The sequence below is a fragment of the Puma concolor genome, chromosome A1 (genome assembly GCF_028749965.1).
Source record: "Puma concolor isolate L17-30 chromosome A1, mPumCon1.1.hap2, whole genome shotgun sequence".
NCBI lineage: Eukaryota > Metazoa > Chordata > Mammalia > Carnivora > Felidae > Puma > Puma concolor.
Genome location: NC_141667.1, coordinates 205,589,226 through 205,612,047, shown reverse-complemented (window position 1 = coordinate 205,612,047; position 22,822 = coordinate 205,589,226). Strand labels below are relative to the sequence as shown.

The 22,822-nt window shown below is 33.7% G+C and overlaps 1 protein-coding gene across 5 annotated transcripts in view; it reads left to right on the top strand.

Annotated features, from left to right (window-relative positions):
- Positions 1-22,822, top strand: part of TDRD3 (tudor domain containing 3) — a 162,090-nt gene that overhangs the window by 53,792 nt on the left and 85,476 nt on the right. For all 5 annotated transcript variants that reach the window (XM_086710860.1, XM_086710868.1, XM_086710884.1 and 2 more), the window contains exons 2-3: positions 4,088-4,172; positions 9,454-9,519. In XM_086710860.1, coding sequence (XP_086566986.1) covers positions 4,088-4,172; positions 9,454-9,519 — 151 coding nt within the window. The remainder of the gene's footprint in view (positions 1-4,087; positions 4,173-9,453; positions 9,520-22,822) is intronic.

The window sequence follows — 22,822 nt, the reverse complement described above, 5'->3', positions numbered from 1 at the left end:
TGTATAATTATATGCATTGCTTTCCAAGAGTCCTACAAAGTGATCTGAATGAAAGTTCTTTATTCTTCTGCTTGAACAGGAAGTCAGCCATGAATATTACATCATTTGAGAGACACTTGTGGTACAAACTTGCATGTGGAAGACAACTTGAAACTATACAGGAGCAAATAAGCAGATAATTTTAATAAACTAATATGATTAGTAAGTACAAAGTATGTGTTCCACCTGCAGGCTGAACTGTGTTTTGTTTGGCTTATATATTGCTTTACAAAAAAACTAAAAGCTAAAAATGAGAAGATCTGACAGTAATTGCTTTACCTGTCCTCCTACAGTCACCTGGATGCGAATTAAGGCTATCCCCTTTAGATGGGGCATGTAGTCTTCAGCTTGTCCCAGTCCTCCTCATTAGATTTTCAGTGTAGCCAGTGAATAAGTTAGACTCAAGGATTTTACCTGCTTTCAGAGGAATGAATCAAAGGGTAATTGACTGTCTTTTGTCTCACTGGTAGTAAGAGGTATTGATGGTGATCCACTATCTCAATTAGATAAATGAGATTAAAATGATAATATTTGTCTTATCAAAGTTTTCTATCAATTGAGATTCTTGAACTATAGTTTGGGCACGTTTGTTTTATATGCCCAAGTGGGTTCTGAACATGAAATGAAGATGGTTCTGGCAGTAGTACTTACACTGTGTGACCCTTCTTATTGAATATATATTCAATATTTGGAATAGGAAATCCCCTCTTCCCCAAATTGGTGGATAACAATGAATTTTGGAGCTTTTACTTCTAAAGTGAAAAGAGTTGCTCAGGATTACAAATTAAGTGACTCTGAGTAAGATGGGATGTTAATGTCTTCTATTTGTGAATGAAGGAAGCAGTTTCTAAAATCTTTTTTTTTAAATGAGCACTTATTAAACTGTGACTTAAAATGGCATTATTTGAAGTTAAAATTCGTGAGAAATGTTAGTCTATTCTGTGAGTATCATGAAGAAATTTAGCCCTCTAGTGCCTTGCTTGTCAATAAAATGTATTTCAATGTATTTTTAGTACAGAACAGCAATGAGTGATTTTATAATGTTACTGTTCCAAAATCTCCACTAGAATGGAAAAAAATGTATGTGTTTGCTGTTTTAGTAAACAAGAACTCTCTGGGGTTTGTTTCTTCTTTAGGATCTATGCCTTTGGGTTTTGCCAGCTCAAAGATGGTACATGGGAACTGATTACAATTCTCTTCCCTCCAGGTCCGTATTGCAGATGTGCACAGGGATCAGATCTGGCACACCTGCTCCAGTTTTCCCTTCCTTTCTTTCCCAGTGACCACATTAAGGCTGGTGAATGTTGTGTTTTGTTCTTTCAGTTAACTGCGTTACTGTGGTGCATCTTGAAGCCAGTTTGGGCATTTGACTTTTATCATTTGCTTTATCCCTTTTTATTTGTTTTATTCATGGATAATGTTGGAGTATTAAATGTTTACAAAAACAAAAGGATTAATTTGTAAATCTCAGGTTACTGTTAATTTAGATTCAGTCCCAGTGAAAATGGTACAGTATTTATACAAGGATCACCAAGGTGTTACTGGGAAGACCTGTGAATGGGTCTCTTGTTTCTTGATAGGAGTATAGTGGTAAGGCTCAAATCCTTCGATTTTTCAAAATATGAAAGATGAATAAGGGAGACTTGTAAGACATGGAAACTGAGACTCAGCCACATTTTAGAATTTGTTACGTTCAGGAGGCCTTTTAAAGGCATTATTTGAAAGAAATCACATGATATTTGACTTCCACATGTATCAAGTCAAATTTTCACCTCCTTATGGCTTTGGCCTTGACAATTTTTCTTAGACTTTCCCTTTTTTATATATGTAGAGTTAGGTATTTTTGTTGTGATAACAATTTTTGAATCTTTAATTATTAGTATTCTCTGATCTTTTATGATGAAACTAGGCATATTTTTATTTAATATATTATTTTGGAGTTCACTGACTGAATTCGCCTGGTTGTGCTGTTTGTGTGTGTATTGGTGAAATTGCCTAGTTGTTCAGGAAATTGATTTGTATAGGTATTGGCTTATGTTAGTGAGCGTATAGTATTTCTAATATTAGCGATTGTAGTTGATAAATAAAAATGGTGTGTTGTAACGAAAAGACTGATGAACTGGGACTCAGGAGGCATTGTTTTTTTTAACTTTGTGTCACTGAAGTTTGTGTTTTCAGGAAGGTCAGTTAACATCTTTGGGCCTTCTTTCCCTCATCTGTAGAATTGAAGAGGTGAATTTTGATTATTTTTAAAGATTTATTCCAGTTTATCTGTCACCCTATGATCGTTTAAATCTTAAGACTTGCCTTTCTAAAAGCAAAGTATTAGTCATTGTATACTATTTCCACATTGTATAGGAATTTTGAAAATTGTGTTTTTTGTTATCACTTATTCAGGATTTAAGATACCACCCATATCTCTCTGTGTACCATTGCTTTCTATAATTGGTCTCAACCTATATTCATCTCTCATTTCTTCCCCATTTTCTAGCCAGGATATTCTAGGTTTTTGCCTGTAGAAGGTACTTTACACATTTTTACTTTCATGTCGTTCTTCATACTATTCCCTTTTTTGCACTCTTTCCCATCCCCCAGCCACTTTGAGGCACTATAACATTTTGTTTATAATTATTTTGGCCCTGCATGTTAACTGTATATTTATTGTGTGGTGTTGTATATAAGACAGTGAACTCCTTGAAGGCAGGTGTTTAATTTTCATCATTTTACTAATCTTATTAGTGATGCACATAATACTTTTCACATATTAAAGAGGGACTTAATATTTCTAGAAGTGAATTTATAAAATGATTAATGACATGTAGTCAGCTCTTTGGTTGCTGTCTCCAGGTAGTTTACATTGACAAGTGTCTTAGAATCGGTCTGATGTTGGGAATTGATGGTGGAATTGCTGGCCATCAGGAATGACCTCGAGTTAGTTCTGTCAGACTAACACTCCTGTCTCTTTTTACTGGAAGAATATCTGTAGGGGCGATGCTGGCACCGGCCCTTTGGTTAAAGGTCTTAATACTGTTTATGAAAGTTGTGAGATGTTAATGGTCATTTGTATAGGTGGACTTTTGGGAGATGATACCTGAATTCTAGAATTTATCAAAGAAAATAAAATGCTTGAGTTGGGCATGTATGAATGGGTAGAGATGATCCCCCACCCCCTTGGATTCAGTCATCTTTTTACTCTTGAATTAATTATTGTGTGCAATAGATGTGTGGTTGATAAAAGATCAAAAGGCAATAAGGCAATGAGTTAAAAAGCTGAAAAGAGAATAGGAAAGTAAAAGGCATAAGATAAAAAGTTGCCTCTCTTTCTGCCACTTTAAGTTGATAATACATATTAAAGCATGCTGGTGAATATTATGTACAAGAAAGGGGACCTGAGAAGATAAAATGAGAAAGTAGCGGAGAAGCAAATTATCAGGGATTAAATTTAAATCTATGTTATTTTTAGTTCTATTTTAAAACACATCTCAAATCTCTAAGAACTTCTGTATTAACAAATATTTAAGTCAAATATTATATTTGCTTAACAGTAAGAATAGCTCATACGTTCATTAAGAAGTATTTATTTAATGTTTATTCATTTATATTTTTGAGAGAGAGAGAGAGAGAACGGGAGAGCGGCAGAGAGAGAGGGAGGCAGAGGATCCAAAGCAGGCTCCACATTGTCAGTGCAGAACCCAGTGTGGGGCTCAAACTCACAAAACTGTGAGATCATGACCTGAGCTGAAGTCAGATGCTTAACTGACTAAGCCACCCAGGCACCCCAAAAAGTATTTTGATATTTAAATTTCTCAGAAAGCATTTGGATAATTTTTAATGCAACATCCTTTTAAGGATACAAAAGATAGAAAACATGCATTGCCCATTCTTGTTCTATCAGAGATTGTAAATAGGGAATATCTAAGGCCCTTTCCCTAGTATTTGTAGTAGAAGCATTTTATAGTACAGAACAAAACTGCATGTTGACTTAAGAAAATAATCTTGGTTAATTTTTATTTTAGAAAATATTAAGCCATTTATTTTATTTTAACAGGTATCTTTCAGATGAAGGCATTGAAGCTTGTACAAGTTCTCCTGACAAAGTCAATATAAATGACATCATCCTGATTGCTCTCAATGTAGGTTTTGTTTATTATCTTATATAAACATTTTAAATCTGGAAGCTATGTTCACGAGAAACCTCTTATAGAATAAATTGGATATTAAGATAAGTAATATGGAGGACATCTTTTATTTTTATTGTACATTTTAAGTTGCAGTGATGTTTGTTGAATTTGGTAATCTCGTATCAGCCCATTTTTTAGAAATATATGTTTCTTGTAACATCTATTATACAGAATCCAGTGAAAAGAAAAAAATGCAATTAAAACTCTCATTTCCTCCTATTGATCAGTTATAAAATTTCATAACATTTACAGTAGATACATAGTAGCAGAAAAAACTGATCATATTTATTAAAACAAATTACCAGTTAACATAGGAACTGTAGGTAGGTTATAGCTTTTTGACAGCTGTATTTATTGTTTCAAAATAACTTTTCCTGTTAACAAAAGTAATATATATTGTAGAACACTTTAGAATACAAAAGTAAAATAAGAAAATTAGGGCTATTTATAATTACTGTTAATGTTGCGTATTTATTTCTTTCCAGTCTCTCTCCCTCCACCTGTCTGTAATAGCCCTATCTTTTTCATGATTGGGATTGGCTTTTGAATTTTTTTTGAAGTTATAAAAATTATTTGAAATTTAGATGTAAGTTAAATGAATATTCTTTTTTCAGTTTTGTAGTTACCCCAGTGAGAGTTTTTTCATATTGCTTTTATAATAACAACCTATTAAATTATAATTTAATCTATTCAGTTAAAATTATACATTATGATACATAGTCAACTAAATTTATAAGAGAATTACTGCCTGATGAATCCATCATATCACTGCAAAAGAGGTATAACATGAAGCAGAAATGGTAGCAACTGATAAGAACATTTAAGATAAAATAAATGTATAACTGTGTATAACTTTTTCTTTTCAAATTACTTAAATTTACATATAATTAAATGGACTTAAACAGATAAAATTTATGTTTCAATTCTGTCATTTTTTTTTCAGCTTCTTTAAATTTTATTCAATAAAACTAACAAGATCATTTTTTGTTCTAAGCTGAGAATGTAGGTTTTTAATAATAGACTATAAAATTTTTTAAAGTAAGCTTTAGAAGTTATGCATGTTATCTATGACTCCAAAGGGAAATATTCCCTATACACTTTTTTTTTTGACCTGTACCCTAATAAGTGAATTCTACTTTCAAAAAATAGTGAAAGACCTCTATTCATTGAAAAAAATTTCTAAAGATGATGAGGAAGAGATTTCGTGACAATCTCTGCTTTTCTTATTTTTCTTATATATTTAGATAAATAGCAATGAGCTATCTATAATTGGGTGTGAAGCTTTATTATTTTTTAAAAGCTTATTTATGTATTTTGAGAGAGAGTGAGCCCACAGACACGTGAACATGAGTGGGAGAGGGGCAGAGAGAGTGGGAGAGAGAGAATCCCAAGGAGGCTCCCACATGGGGCTCAATCTCATGAGCTCTGAGGTCATGACCTCAAGAGATCAAGAGTCCGACATTTAACCGACTGAGTCACCCAGGTTCAGTTGTAAAACTTTAAAATAAATCAAGATGAAGTATTTGTCCTATGCACATAAGAGGTAATGATAACCATTATTTTATGAATTAATTTTTTTATAATTTTCTCTGAAATATATGGTTGAAAATTCCAGCCTAAGCTATCATGCCACATAATAGGAAAAAAAAATACTTTTAATTAGGATGAGGTCTACACCAGACAGATAATCTACTTTGAACCTTACTTATCATCTTTAAATAAAATCAGGCATTTCTATTGAATTCTTTCATCTTTTGAGTGATCAGTAGCTGAAAAAGGCTTCTATTATTTATTCTTATTACATATAACTTATTACATATTGGGAGAATAATCCATGCATCAGCTTTCTTATGTCCCCCTCCTCCTGTGTGGGGGCACACTGAGCTTGTTCCTTTGTCCAGCAGTGAAAATGCAGTAATATATGTGCAGGTTTTCCCTGCTATCCAAAAGTAGAGCATTCCTATGAAAATTTTATAAGCCAAAATGGTGTAAAGTAAAGAAGCAATTACCATTAATTTATGTGGAAAGATTTTAGAGCGTTCCCAGACCTAAAAAGTAACCTCTCTTAGGCTTTTCTGACACCATAGGGCATATCTTGCTAAAGGATGTACAAAATAAATCAAGATAAAACACAGATGCATACAACACAGTTCAAACCTACTGTGGCTTGATGCTGAGATGCTGAGTGTGGTTCCTGGGGAAGGAGCTTAGCTGTGGCCCTCTCACTGTTTGCGGTGTGTTCTGTTTCTATGAAGGCTTACTATAAAACAAACACTGAACCCTATTTTTGTTTTTCTCCTTTTTCTGTAAAATGAAAATCTTCAAATTTCTTTCAGTTAGTGAAAACTCACGTAGGTCTTTTGTGACAGCAAAGTGGCATAATGTTAACTTTTGCAAAGCAAGGACAACTGGACACTGTTTCTGCTCAGGGAAGTCCACTGGAGACCAGCACCCAAGGCATTGATTGGACTGCTTACAAAAGTACTCTGTGCCTAAATGAAACAATTCTAGACTCCTCCTTCCAAAAAGCAGCTATTCACCATAAATCACATTGTTTATACAAATATATATAGTCTAGGCAGTGGACCACATTTTCAGTTAGGAGATGGTTCAAGTACATAGTTCCCAGATGTCAGCCTAGGGCCAACCTTGTGAAAGCAGGCCCTTCTAAAAACAGCAGCTACATAACTCATTTCTGTATAGATTTTTATGTTGAAAAGGAAGACGCTTAAGTTTTTACTCTACCGAATGGGGAGTAGGAATATTAAGAAATGACATTGAAATCCAACATGCAGTTTGGGGATCAAAAACCTGAATTATTCAGAAGTAAATTAAGTGATAGCTCAGTCTTAAATTACTGAATACTATGTATTGGTAAAAATTTAAAAATAGATTTTTAAAAATTTCTTTTAAGATTCTGTACAATATAAAATGATTTGCCAGATAGATATTCCATTGAACTCACTCAATAAATAGTCAAGAATCTTTTGTATGTGTGCACACATGCATGTCTATTTATAGGCTAAATATTTCTCCTGCATAAATTTTTATGTACAATATCAATGAATTTTTGGACCCACTTGTCCTACTTATCCTGATATAATGGCATCTGAATCAAAATTGCCTTTGCAGTATTTATAAATTGACTTTGATTTTAGGATGCTTAAAGATTTGGTAGGTCATTTTCATTTTGCTAAAAGAATAATGAAATAATATTCATTATGTGGGTACAGCACTTTAAAAGTTAGGCAAACTTTGAATATATTGTCTCCTTTTAGCCTGATAACAACTTTGTGAGGTAGGATTCATGATATTTTTTCCATTTCATAAAAAAGTAAATTACCTGAATTTAGAGAATTTGTGACAGTGTCCACAGTCCTATTAGTTAATTACAGTTTGTAATGAATCAAAGTTTAGGATTTTAGTGTCATGCTTATTTCTACTTCTCATTTTAGTTTATGTTACATTTCGTAATTACTGCTAAAAGCCAGAAATGAGGGACCATGATGTATCATAAAATTTGTATATATTCTGTTTCTTATACATATTTAAATATTTTAGCCTTTGAATGACTTCAAAATAATGCCTATATTTTTATGAACTGTTAGTTGTATTACTGGCTTGATGATTATTCATATTCAGATGATAGCAAAATGTACATGTCTTATATTCACTAAAATTAATATGATAGCTAATATTCATTAAGTGCTTACTCTTTGCAGTTTATTGACTAAGTGCTTTGCGTATATTGACATTTAATCTTCAAAACAATCCTAACATAGGGAAGGCTAATATAAATAGTTTTTGCCCATCTGTTACTCAGTATTTTCAAGATGAAAAAGCTTGCAACTTGAGATATGCTTTATAATTTTTTCACTCCATTATTGGTTAGAGGCTACAAACATGATAAAGCTGATGATGCATTGTTTCACAAGTGTTTTGATTTGGGGCTTAGTTTGCCTGGCAGTTCCATTTGGTGAGTTTGTAGCTTGGGAGTAACCCTTGCATTAAATTGAGAAATAAAATATGAATTATGGTGGTAAAAGACTGGGCGATTGTGTAATTTTATGCTCGTTTCTTAAGCTGATCACATACTGATATTTCAAATAAGAGGATGTTCTATTATTGTAGGTGGTCAAAGGAGACTATCCTACTTCTATGTATTCATTTTATATTACAGTAATTTTAATCATCTAGTGTTTTCCCCTTGAGTCTAACATGAATTTTTGAACAATTTATGTGGTTAAATGCACTGTTTTCTTTTATTTTGCTCTTAAGGAGATGACGAGCTACTGTTATTATATTTTAAGGAATAGCAAAACAATATAAATTTGGTTAGCAATCTAACCTCACACTCCCAGTCACCAAGATAATTTCTTAGCTTAAATAATTAGGCCTTCTTCATGAGTATTGACAGTTTTCCTCTGAGCAAACTTCTACCGTTCCTTTAGTTTGCACTTCCTAAAGAGGACAGTATCCTTTGCGGTTCTGCTTTTTATGTAAATTGTACAGTTGAAGTTTTGTTTTTATGTCAGAAATGCTATAACTTTGTTTATGTCAGTCCTTATGTTTTCCTTTCGATGTTTTGCTTTGGTTTGCTGAGAAATATGTACTTCTGCACTTTCATAGAGTTAGTCATTTCTTCACTAATTTAGATTTCTATAATTTATTTAAGCAAATGAAATATACTTTTACTACAGTAATATCTTACTGTTCTTGCTGTTGCAGTTGTGTTGTTCCCTAGGATATTTGTATGTTATGTAGCTTTGTTTTGGGTATCACAGCTTGTAGAATAATGTGTTTTTGTGGCTCTGCATAGCAAGGTCACATAGGGTTCAGTTATCAAGAATATATTCTGTTTGTGTATTTAAAAGTAGTCATTTGGTTTGGGCTTGGGCATTAAGTTTTTTAGTAAGACTACAGTTTACATAAAAGCAAGTGTTAGGTTTTAATAGAGAAAATTTAGTAAGTTAAAAAGTTATCAAAAGGAATATGACCAGAATTAAGTCCTTAAACATTACTAGTCAACTTACCAGTGTACTTTAAACAACATATGTATGGGACTATGTTATTTGAAAAGATTGATTATATGTCTAGATCTCATAATCAGCTAAAAGATACTTAAATTTCATTCTATAAACCTTAAGTAACTTCATCTTTGTTTATGAGTAAGATTAGATTTAGATTTACTTTTCTCTACAATTATATTTTAATAATAATATTTTTATTTTAGACAGACTTAAGAACAATTGGCAAGAAATTCCTCCCCAGTGACATCAATGGTGGAAAGGTAGAAAAGGTAAAGAAAAATGTTAACTTCCTAAGTTATGCTAACTACAATAAATATGAACATTTACTAAATTATTGCAATTATTTTTTGTCAGTAAAGACTGCAACTGCAAAATATTTTAGAAGTGAATAGATTATAGAGTCATCCTCATAGTAACTTTCTATACAAATGGAAATCAATTGACTTGAACTTTTAAACTTTTGGTGACTTTTTCAACATTTAAAACAAAACTTCTGTTTCAGGAATTATAATTATGGCACACTTACATGTGAGACTTACCAGATATTGCTGGAGTTCAGGACAAGGATCCTTTTGTACCTTTTAATTTTAGTTACCTATTTCCATATTTATTTAATGAATTTATTTATATAAAATTATAAGATTGCGAGAGGATATCAGAAGCAGTTTGTCAAAGCTATGCATTTGGTTATTGCTGTCATTTTGCACCACACACACACACACACACACACATATATATATATATAAATGCATAATATATATAATATAATATAATATAAGTTATATATCATATAATTAGATATCTTAGAATATATATATATATATATATATATTCATGTTATGAATTTTTTCAGTGATCTTTTTAAAATCCGGGATACAGTTTTTAGGTACCAGCTACTCAGTCTTTTACTTCTTATTTATTTATATTCAATTTCTTCTTTTTATTTGAAAATACATGTAAATTGTGTCAGCCAAGAATTTTATGTGCTGTTGGTCACTTTTTGAACTTTTAAAGAACATCATTATCTATAATTTAAATAAATACTTTCAGTGTTTATGTTTAGACTTTGAATAAATAGTCTTATAATTTTAACATTTAGATATTTAATATAGTTATCAGATGTTTTAAATTTTAGATAATTGTAAAAGATCTATGATGTAACAACTTCTCTCATGTTTCTCACATTTTCTAGAGATTAATCCATTTATGTAAATAATGGTCATCGTTTAGGTGGAAAGAACCATAAGAGTTTCTAATCTTACCTAGTTTTTCTAAATTTTTTCTTAATGTTTGTTTATTTTTGAGAGAGACAGAGAGTGAGCAGGTGGGGGAGGGACAGAGACAGAGAGCAGGAGTCACTGAATCCAAAGCTGCACTGACAACTCAGAGCCTGACATGGGGTTTGAACGCACGAACCGTGAGATCGTGACCTGAGTCGAAGTCGGATGCGCAGCCAACTGAGCCACTCAGTTTCCTCATAATCTTATCTAGTTTTTGACACAAATACTCAGAGAAGAAGTCTATAAACTCCTCAGCGATTCATTTTAATGTTTAACAACACTCTGTGTCAGCAGACTTTAATTATATTTTGATCTAAAGTTCTTATGCTACAACTTAAAGTTCATGTCTTCTTTATCTTCCCTTGGAAGTGGAGAACATCTGCTTACCTTCTCTTGGGAGTAATTCTTCATATAGAGGACTTGTAAATGTCATTGCCACAGGTTTATTTTTGCTAAAGCTAGTTTATCTTGATTCCTCTGTTATTCTGTCGCAAACTTTTCATTGAACTTCATTGTTCTCAGAGTTCTCTCTGGCTTCTGTACATCTCTTCTTTTTGGTTGTAGTAGTAGTTCTCAGACTTCAATGTACACCAGAATCACGGTGAGGCCTGCATAAAAGATAGATTGCCAACCCCTCCCCTTCCCTCTCCCCCCACACTTTCTGATTCCGTTGAACTGGGATAGTTCAATGAGAATTTGTATTTTGGACAAGTTTCCATAGGATATCGATTCTGCTGGTCTGGGAAGCATATTTAGCAAGCTTCTGGATTATAGAACCCCAGATTAGGCAGCAATCTTAGGTAGGTCTGATGAGTGTAACAGTTCTTTACCAGAAAAGTAACTAACATGAAAGCAGTCTGTGCATACCTTACATTAGTTTATTTAAGAAAATTTCAAAGCTTTCTAGGTTATTGTTTTCCATGTTCTTGATGTGTCTTCAGGGATTCTGAGAGCGCATCTCTGCTGTAAGCTTGTGGGGATGTTGCTGACGAGGCCTGTGTCTGCTTCTTCCACCTTCTCAGACAGAGCATCCTTGCTTCAAAGAGTTTTTGCCCAGTGATCTCTTTAGGATTTCTTTTGAATGCAGCTAACAACAATGAAAAACACCTTAAAATCTTTAAATGTAGAATTTTCTGTACCAAATTTTATCTTTTAAAATATTCTTAATACTAATGTATCTTTAGGTTATGCATAAAATGAGAAGATTTAAAATAAACCCTTTACACATGAAACAGGAATTGTGTTGGATATCCCTTTCTGTCCTTTGGTTATATTTTTTCCTTTAATTACCTATTTTTAGCACTAAAAATAACTCTCTTCATAGTACCTGTATTAATATGTGAAGGTGTTTTGAAAAATAATTTTAATAGAAATTTTAGAAGCTGGCCCACAGGGAATTGCTCATTTTATTTGCCTTTTGTTCAAAACTCCATATGTTGTATAAATATATAACTATTTTTAGGCTAAGTAAATGTTTAAAGAATATTTTTTTGACATGAATTATTTGTGCTTTTTTCTAAGATAGTACTAACTCAGTATAAGCTACTTTATTTGTGCCTTTATTGAAATGCTTTATTAACCAGCATTTTACCATGTTAATGATGACTGAATCCTTATAAATTTATGGCTCCAGTCACTAAATTATGTTTGTTATAGTTCATGTTTAAAATAAATTTTAAAAAGATTCAAAATAAATTATTTTAATCTGTGCATAAGATAAACAATAGTAAGCAGAGTATTTGTAAATTGTCTTAATCTGTGCATAAGATGTAGGCAATATTTAGTAAACAGAGTATTTGAATAAATAATCTGTTTTTTGGACATGTTGGATTTTGTTATAATAGTATTTTTTAGTTATCTTTTATATTAAAAAAGGAATGAATGAATACAAGAGCTGGGTTGTCCAGTGATCATCCAAATAGATCATCTATTTACATAGTTATAAGTATATGCTTAACTTCCCATAAACAGTTTATGTTTGAGCTTTAGGCCATAAAGATTGTGAGAGTGGAGGGAACTGTGGTGGGGAAACCACCTTTTGCAACTTCTTTACTGAGTGGTTCACGGTAGGCTTTGCATTTCTCAGATATAAAGTCTTGAACCTAGGCTTATAGTCTAAAAATCATGGAACAAAGTAAAAAAAAAAAAAAAAAAAAAAGTAAAACCATTCTTTCTACAAAACTGTTTCGTATTTTTTTTTTTAATTTTTTTAACGTTTATTTATTTTTGAGACAGAGAGAGACAGAGCATGAACAGGGGAGGGTCAGAGAGGGAGACACAGAATCTGAAACAGGCTCCAGGCTCTGAGCTGTCAGCACAGTGCCCGATGCGGGGCTTGAACTCACTGACCGCGAGATCATGACCTGAGCCGAAGTCGGCCGCTTAACGGACTGAGCCACCCAGGCGCCCCTGTTTCGTATTTTTAATATTTTTTAAGCTTAATGTTTTACAGTAGTCATTTTCATAGTTTACGCCTCTGAACCAAAGTATATAAATAGAATTATAAAATATAGGTTAATATAAAAATGCTTTGTTACCAGTCCAGCTATGTGATGACATTATGCATTATTGTAGAACCCTAAAAGGGAAAGGCTTTCAGGTCTGCGTTTATTTTTTGCTTCTAAGTTTTGGAAACGACTGGTTGTACATGCCTTTTTAAACATGAAACTGTGGGTAAAGACCTGATTTTACAAATGGATGGACTGTCTCAAAGCTTCAGCAATACCAACATCAACCACAAGATGGCTTCACTGCCTTAAAATTCAAAGTGAATGCCCTCTTACCAGTAGCCTAGAAAATTAGATGTTTTTAAAAAGAAAAATAATTGAAAAAAGTTTTTAAGTTTTAATTTAAATAAAATTGTATCATGTTTTATGTATGTTAATTTATTCTGTGCTAATAATACAGTTTGTCAGTGTTCCTTCTAATGAGTTATTAAAATTAAGCATACACATTTATTTTTCAGAACAGTGGATTACTCTGAAACATTGATTTTACTATGCAATAAAGCATAGTAAATAAATAAAATAAATAAATACAAGTGCTCATTGGCAATTATTAATAGAACTGTGGAGTTTAAAAACGACTGCATAAAACAATATATATTAGCCACATACTCTGTTCACTTTACTTTTTTTTTTTCCTAATTCTCCCAGAGAACAAAAAGCTAACCAGGTGAAGGATAGACGTGTGGAAATAGGGAAATGATACACTAGTAGAAGGGTTACTTTGGACTGGGAGTCCTGCAATGTTTTCCTCATGTTTCATTTGCTGTAATTGCTCTGAATGTAAGAGAAATCATGTTCTGTGCTGTACTTTGATGTATAAATTGATGCTTTTTGCAGGGGATCTCAAGTTTGGGAAAACCTATTCAAGATTATGTCTATTTCTCACTTAACAGGCTTTTATAATATCCTGTTTTTAAAATTTCTAAGAGGTAGAAACTTTTAGATCTTCTAGTAAATATCACCATATTTATGATTCAGAAAGGGTTTTTTTTTTTTTTGGCTCATTATCATTATTATTTCTTACATTTACACTCTTGCTGTATGTGAATATCACTTGAAAATTTTGAGATAAGGATGAGGGACTACCTTCGCAAAGCTATTTTTCATCATCCCCAGTGCTTTTGACTTGTTTTCCTCTTGTTTTTTGGTTTTTTTTTTTTTTTTTTTGGTGCAAGCTCCTGTCCTGTCTAGGAGAACCCTGATTTTCAGCAAACTCTTCTTTTTCTCCACCTTCTCCTCTTTACTGAAAATCTATTCTGTCCCAGATACTATGTTAAGTAATTTACATCCAATATCTATGTAGTCTTCAGAAGAACACTGAAAACAGAAAAGATTTTTTACTGCAGAGATGCAGTAACTGGAACTTTCTTAAAATCTGTCTTTTGTTGCTACAGCACCTTCATATTGCCATGTAAACACAATGTCTTCCCCTCACTGGCTAGCCAAACTGCTGTTTATTCTTCAAATCCTCACTCAGATGCCACGTATCTCCTAATTTTCTTGACCCCTTTTGAGCAGAATTCATTTTTAAGCATTAACATTTCCTTTGCCCTTTATACCTATATATGCTTCTCTATGTAACAAATGTTGTAGTTTTGGAGCATGTAATAGAAAGATGACAGACTTTGGTGTAAGACAGATCCACATTTGAATTCTAATTCTGCCTCTTACTAGCTGAGTGACCTCTGGCAGAGTACATTACCCTCTGCTCTCAGTTTTCTCATTTAAGATACACAGTGATCCTAACATACTTTATAGATCTGGAGGTAAATTATTGTAAAAACACAAGGAAATACTTTATTTATCAAGGAGTTTTGAATGTTGTGTTTGTGCTAATAAGTTCAAGAGATGCAGAGATAACAGGACAGCCCATGCCTTGTTGGAACCAACAGCCTAATGAGAGATGAAAAAACCTCCATGTTAATGTAGTGAAACACATGCTAGATCAGAAGTACCCGTGATGAAGAGGCAGCTGTCTCAGCTTGGTGAGGCGGAGAGGTTGCTTTTCTTGCTAGACTATTAGGTCTTAGATGTGATTTTCAATGAGGTAATAGTGAACAGATCCTCATTTGGGGACATATTTAAAATCTTAGTGTAGGGTGTATACACACAAACACACACATGTATATGTATATATATATACATGTATATATGTATATACATATGTATATTCAGTATTATTCAGTATTATTCAGTATTATTTCTGTATATTCAGTATTATTTCTATTTGGAAATTTTTGAACAATTAAAAACCTATTTTATTGTACAAACTGTAAAAAATAGAGCTTGACAAAATCTTGACTGGTAAGATAAGTGTAGTGGACGTTTATGATTCCTAGAACCTGAGTTCTTTTCCTGTGCTGGGGTGGGGAGGAATTTCCCATCTTTAGAGTCTTGGTGGTGGAGAAGAAGAAAATTGGAAATAGTTTTTCCCTAGCCTCCCTTGCAACTATGCTATGCATCCGTACCTCTCAGCTCTACTCGTCAGGTGAGCTGCTCCGGGCTTGGGCTAATCACACAACTAAGCGGGAACTGTGGCAAATGCTCTCTGCCGGGAGTAGAAGCTACAGCAAGGCTGAGTCTCTGGGGTAACAGCGGCAGAAGTGCTGAGGTAAGCGTCCAGGGCGGGTGAGACTGAAGGGACGAGGCATGTAGGGTGATGCTTGCAATGTGCAGGGTCCAGCTCCTTAACAGCTCCTAAACGCCGATTATCAGCTTGTCTTCCCAGTTTAGAGTTCAGTGACATCTAGTTGGTACTTGAAATCAGTCACTGGCAAATGCCACCAACACTAAGGCTTCTCATCTCCCCCCCACCCGTCCCAGAACTCTTTTACCGACACACCCCTGCCCCCAGACCAGTTCTGTGGTTTGACTGTGAGTGGTTTTTTCCGCTGGGTAGGCGGCAGACCTAGTTCTTTCATTCTCCTGACATTTCTGTGGACTACGCAGTGTCTTAATTTCAGAATATCATGTACGTTATTTAACTATTTTAAGGTAATATTTGATATGTACAAATATATATGTTTTAAAGCTTAATAATGGTGTGAGTACCTGTGAAACCTCAGCCTGATATAGGAGCTAGAACATTAAAGTGCCACCCTGCCTACTTTATGTGCCCTGGCGCTTCTTCCCTCCCACACCAAGAAATGGAGTTCAGTTTTACTTGACTTTTAAAAATATTCCTAAACAATATGTGGTTTTGTTTTTAGGCTTTATAAAATGATAACATATTGTCTGCTTTCATCATTCAGTGTTGTATTTCTAATAGGTGTCCGTGTTGCACATGGCTATTATTCATTTGTTTTCTCTTCTGTGTAACATAAACTGTGTAAATATACCTCAGTTTACTTATTCATTCTTCTATTGATGGATATTTAGGTGCTTTTCTTCTTCTTTTGATAATAGATGAACTACTTTTAGGAACAAATTTATATATTTTTCCTGATGCATGTATGTGAGTTTCTTTGGGGAACATAACCAGGGATTGAATTATTATGTGCTAGAGCTAAGCAAATGTTTGACTTTATAAGATTATGCCAAATAATTTTTCAGAATGGTTGTGCCAGATTTATCTTAACTTCAGTAGTGTATGGGAGATACCATTAATCTGCATCATTTGTGACTCTTGAAATTATCAATTTTTTTCTAATCTTGTGATTTTAAATATGTTATTCTCCCTTAGGCTATTCTTTCCCTGCCCACGCCCACCCCCGTATAAACTTGAGAATCAAATGACCAAGTTTCTTAAAGTATGTTGGGGTTTTGATTGAAATTGAATTGCCCTTGCAGATGAGCTTTTAAAGACAGTTGACATCTTTCTGGTATTATATTACCAGTGAAGGGTTTATAAGTTGCCTCTGTCAAGAGAAGAAAAAAGCCCTGATCTGTAGCATTTGCTACTTTTTGTAGCAAACATATTACTATCATGGCTGGTTATAAGCTACACCATGAAACCATTGATGCCGGAATTGGGAAGAAATGTGCATCAAAGGCTCTTGTCAACTGGGACAAGCTGCCTCTAGCACATTCCTAGATGTATCTCTTCACTTACTTAGCTTTTCCATAGTTTTATAATTTATTAAAAGTATACAGGTCTTGTATCATTTGTAAGCTTTATTCCTGGAGTATTTTATTTTTATTGCTATAAAGTGGTTTTTTTTAAAGATTAGTTTTTTTCTCTTTGATAATTGTACACTGACTTTAAATTCTGCTACCTTGTACTTAATGTTCTTAATACTATATCTCTCTCTATTTTTTTGTTTTCTTTATAAATTTGCCTTTTGTTGACATTTCACATGAGTGGAATCACACCACTCGTACTCTCTTGTATCTGGCTTCTTTCACTTAATATGTTTTTGAGGTTAATGTGTCAGTAGTTTGTTCCTGTTTATTGCTGAATAGTATTCCATTGTATGGATAGACCACTTTTTTTCTTTTCATTCACAAATTGATGCACATTTAGACTGCTATGCATAGTTTTATTTTTTCACTGCTAATGAAAGTATATTGATGTTTATATTATTTTTTCTTAAATCATTGATTTGAATCTTTACTCTCTGCTTCTTGATCAGTCTTGCTAAGTAGTAGTTTCATTAGTTTTTGCTAACCTTGTATTTTTGTTTGCTATTTCATTAGTTTCTCTTTATTATCTTCTTCTACCTTGGTATAGCTCATTCTGTTGTTCTTTTTCATAGCTTATTAGTTTAGCTCACTTTCTTTTCTCTTTTCTAATGTAAGCTATTAATTTTTTCTCCCCTCACTGCCTTAGCTACATCCCCGAGGTTTTATACGTGTTATTTTCATAATCATTCAGTTCTAAACATTTTTCAGTTTATATTAAGATATATTCTTTGCCTGTTTTAATCATAAAATATTATCATTTGTCTTTTTTTTTAAGTTTATTTATTTATTTTGAGAGGGGGATGGGAGGAGGGGCAGAGAGAGGAGAGAGAGAGAATCCTAAGCAGACTCCACGCTGTCAACATGGAGCCCAATGCAGGGCTGAATCATACAAACCCTGAAATCATGACCTGAGCCAAAATCAAGAGTTAGATGCTTAATCAATGGAGCCATCCAGGAGTCCTTGTCTTTCTTTTTGTTACTGATTTCTCATTTAGTTATATTTTGATCAGAGAACTTGAACTGAGAGCTATATTTGAAATTTCCTAGAGGCTTATATTATAGCTTGATATATATTTGTGAATATTATATGTTTGCTTGAGAAGAATATTTATTCCCTAGTTGTTAGGTTCACAACTCTGTATAAATTTTCTAGACAGGCTTATTATTTTATAGTCTGTTTTTGATTAATTCCAAATTCTCCAGGCCTTAGAAACTTAAATTTGTTTCTTTATTATTATTATTATTTTATGATTCTCATGCTTTGTGGCTTGTTTCTTTGTGAGTCTCTTGATATTTTCTTGTGACTTCATGTTTCTTGATCTTTTTATATGGGAATCCTGGGCACCTGAATCAGCAGTGCTTTCTTCTAGAAGGGACATGTGGAGCTAGTGGGGGTACTACTAATTTACAGTGCGTTGAGGTTTTGGCTAAGGTTAATTTTGCTACGTTTTCACTAGCCTGGAGTTGAGGCTCTCTCAGCTGCAATGCCATTACTACCAGAAGCAAACATAGATATTCTCTGGAGGAAAATGCTCTCCAAATTGAGACTTACCATAGATGCCTGAATGGATGGTGTGAGGAATGTTCTAAAATTTCTAACATTATAAAAAGTTGTCTTTCACTCTAGTTTCTTGAGTCTGATATTATCCTTATAATGGGACAGAGTGTGACAAAGCATACTTTTATCCCCTGTGCTCTTTTCCTGCCCTACCCTTGTGTTTATTAAAATAAATTTTGTTGAAATGGTATTAAGATATTAATGATTTTAAGGCAAAGAAGTAGGTTAAGAAAGAGAGCATCGTAAATGCTATTTAAAGCCTGTCCTTCAGGCTTTTAAAGAAGGTAAAGCAGAACCACTATTTCTTCTTTCAAGGCAGTTTTCTGGAATCATTTGCTCAGTTGCTTGGACCCTAAGGTAGAGATGTGAGTAGTCTAGCCAAAAACTTCTCTAGATAAAAGTGAATGGGAAAAAAATGACCCCTAGAAAATCTTATTGAAACTTTGGAAGTAGTGATAAAAAATGAAATGAATTATGATTTTAAGTACTTAAAAGGACTCTGGAGGATGGAACTGTCTTTATTCTGTTAATTTTAACTCACTTTGCAATAATGTGATGCTAATGTTGTTAGGTTTTGATGGAGCAAATTTATTTCTCAAGGAAATTGATGTGATTATAAAAAGAAATGGCTACCAGATATTTCACAGTAAGTAAAATAAACTGTCCAAACTTAAATGGTTTCTAGAGTCCTAAAAAAATTACAGTTTCAGCAGTTTTTCCAGGTGTGATCAGACTGTAGATAACTTGTTCCATGTCATCCGGCCTTTAGAGAGACTGATAAACAAGAGTGCTATTGACTATGATCAGTAAACTGATGGAGTCATTTAAATCTGGTATTCCGTATCAGTTTAAATGACTGGTTAGGAGTTCAGATTACAGAGGTGTCCATCTTTTTAGAAAGAGAAAGGAATGAAGCCTGGGTGAATTTTTGGGGGCCTCAGATAATATTTCTGGCAGATACTTGATATCATTTATTATGATTAGAAATCTTTACCTAGAGAGACAATGATGAATTCTTCTTACCTATTTAAACTTTTCACAGTCATTTCTTTTACTTGTTCCTTATTACTTAGGCAAAAGAGAAAACCGGACATTAAAGGAATCTTGGGCAAAGATTAATCTTTGTTTTTTATTACTTTCATTTAAAATTTATATGTTTTTTTTTTCTTTTTTCACTTTAGAGTTGCCCTTGACACTAGTTGGACACAGATTCTGAGGCTAAATCTCATTCAGTTTTGTGGATGCCTTTAGATGATTTCAGTTTCAGGGTTTAAAGTTAGGATTTATAAACTTAGAACTATATATAGCATTTTATTCTCCTATTTGTGTTTTATTTAGATCCCATACATCTGTATTTTGTCTGCTACGGAGTATAGTAAACTGAATATTGTGAAAATAATAATGAAAAAGAATCTTTATCTGCTGGCTTCCTTATAGAATCTTTCTGAATTATGTAATCACTGATATTAAGGCTTGATGATTTACATTGAGAAGTGATTATCACAAGACTGTATAATTTAGGAGATTCTAAGAGGAGTCTGATAAATAGTACCTCCTTTTCCACTTAGCTTTTGAATCAATCGAGAAGTAAAGAGTGAGAGATGTGGGTCAAAATATCAACTTTATAATTGATAAAAATTACTTCGAAAGTTGTGGTTTTATTGGAAGACCCGAACGGGCCTATTAACTGAACCACAAACCAGGAGGACTTAAATACTCCTTTATGATAGTGCCAATCCAGTGAAGATGCTGAGTAAATACCTCCCACCTCCGGACTCCTAACTAGATCCCAAGAAAAAGAAAGTTGACGATGAGCCCAGTATATACAGTATCTTCTTCCCGGTCAGATAAGTCAGTCATTCCATAAGGGGTGTATTAGTTTTCTAACGTTGCTATAAAAATTACCACAAACCTGGTGACCTGAAACACAGACATGTATTCTCTCATTGTTCTGTTGGCCAGAAGTCTAAAATCAGAGTGTCAGCAACTTTGGTTCCTTTGGAAGCTCCGAGGGAAAATCTGTTTCATGCCTCTCTCCTAGCTACTGGTAGCTGTGGGCAGTCTTTGGCATTCCTTGCCTTATAGATGTGAACCTCCAACTTTTCCTTCCATCTCCATGTGGCCTTTGCACCGCGCATCTTTCTGTGTGTATTTATACTGTGTATTTATACTGTGTGTTTATTTACTCTTATCTTGTAAGGACACTCATCACTGGATTTCTAGGCCATCCTAATTCTGGATGATCTGATCTTTAATTTTTTTTTTTTTTTAATGTTTGTTTATTTTTGAGAGAGAAAGAGCACGAGTGGGGGAGGGGCAGAGAGAGAGGGAGACACACAATCCGAAGCAGGCTCCAGCCTCTGAGCTGTCAGCACAGAGCCTGACATGGGGCTCAATCTCACGGCCCGCGAGATCATGACCTGAGCCGAAGTCGGACACTTAACCGACTGAGACACCCAGGCACCCCTGGATGGTCTCATCTTTAGATCCTGACCTCGGTTATGCTTGCAAAGGCCTTTTTCCCAAATAAGGTTACATTTACAGGTTCTGGTAGATTTATGTTTTGGAGGGGCCACTATTCAATCCACTGAAAGGGCAGAGAGGCCAAGAATTGGAGTAATTAAATAAGTAAACTTGGGGCGCCTGGGTGGCTCAGTTGGTTAAGCGCCCAACTTGGGGTCAGGTCGTAATCTCATGGCTCATGCGTTTGAGCTGGGTGTCGGGCTCTTTGCTGACAGTTCAGAGCCTGAGGCTCACTTCTGATTCTGTGTCTCCGGCTCTCACTGCCCTTCCCACTCATGTTCTGTCTCTCTCTCTCTCAAAAATAAACAAACATAAAAATTTTTTTACAAATAAGTAAGCTTGTTGCTTGCTAGGAAATATTAGGAGTTGGGGACAGGTGTTACTTCTGATTATTCCCCAGCTTTTTGTTCCCATGGTCAGCTAGGATGTATGAGATCAACAAAATGGTCATTTTCCCACCCAATTTTTGTGTCATTGGCATTATCTTCAATTTTTGTTTCTTTGGTGGAATCTTAAAGCTACTTGTCTGTTTTGTATTAGAGGTTAAAAGCGAACAATATAAGGTATATATCCATTTAACTGCATACAAATAAGAGGCAATTTATTACAACACATTGAAAACAAACAAAATAAGCAAAGGTGTTCTCTCAACCCTCATGGGATGTAGAACTGCCCAGTTCCATAAAGATGCATTGTGATCTGTATGTCATATGGACCGAGTCAGGGTGCCCTTGTCAGGCTGGATAAAAAATACTAGGAAAGTTCCATTTCTTTCTTACTAAGAATTATATAGAAGCAAATGTTTTACTCTCACAGTTCAATGGATATGCTCTCCCTTGGATGCATAAGTCTCACTTTGGAACACCTAAATCTAGATCATCTCTGATCGTCCAACAGAACTTTTTGTAGTGATATGGATACTTTATATCTGTGTTGTCCATGTGCAGAACATTTGAAATATAGCTAATGTGACTCAAGAATTAATTTTAAATTTCTTTTGATTTTCATTAATTTAAATATAAATTTAATAGCTGCATGTGGTTGGTGGACCATATTGGACAGCACAAGCTACACATATGTCAATGTCTAAGCAAAAAATACTGAGAGTAGTAAAATAAAGAGAATGGTGAACGTTATAATAACAATAATCTGCCTATGGCTTAATTTAAATGTCCTTATTTTAATGGCATTAACAAAGCAGAAGAAAAAGTTCATCCTGAATTAGCAGCTTATCTGTACTTGTTAAGGGTTTTGGACTTGTTTTAACTTGGAATTTTTTATAACTGAAAATTGGATGAAATTTTAGTCTCTTGTCTCTAATTATTTTCTTTAGGACTAAATTTATATCAAAATTATTCCTCTGTAGGCAAAATACTGGTAAATATGAAGCAGAAATTTGTTAACTTGGGACATGCTTACTTGAGAAATTAAGTGTAAATGTCAATCATTTCACATTTTCTTTGCAGAAAATATAAATTAAATTAATGTGCACAGAAAGATTGTACTTAAAAGACTATGTAACAAAAAAGTAGCCTTTTTTTTTTCCATTTGTAGGTATGATACTGCTTGAAGGTATAATATT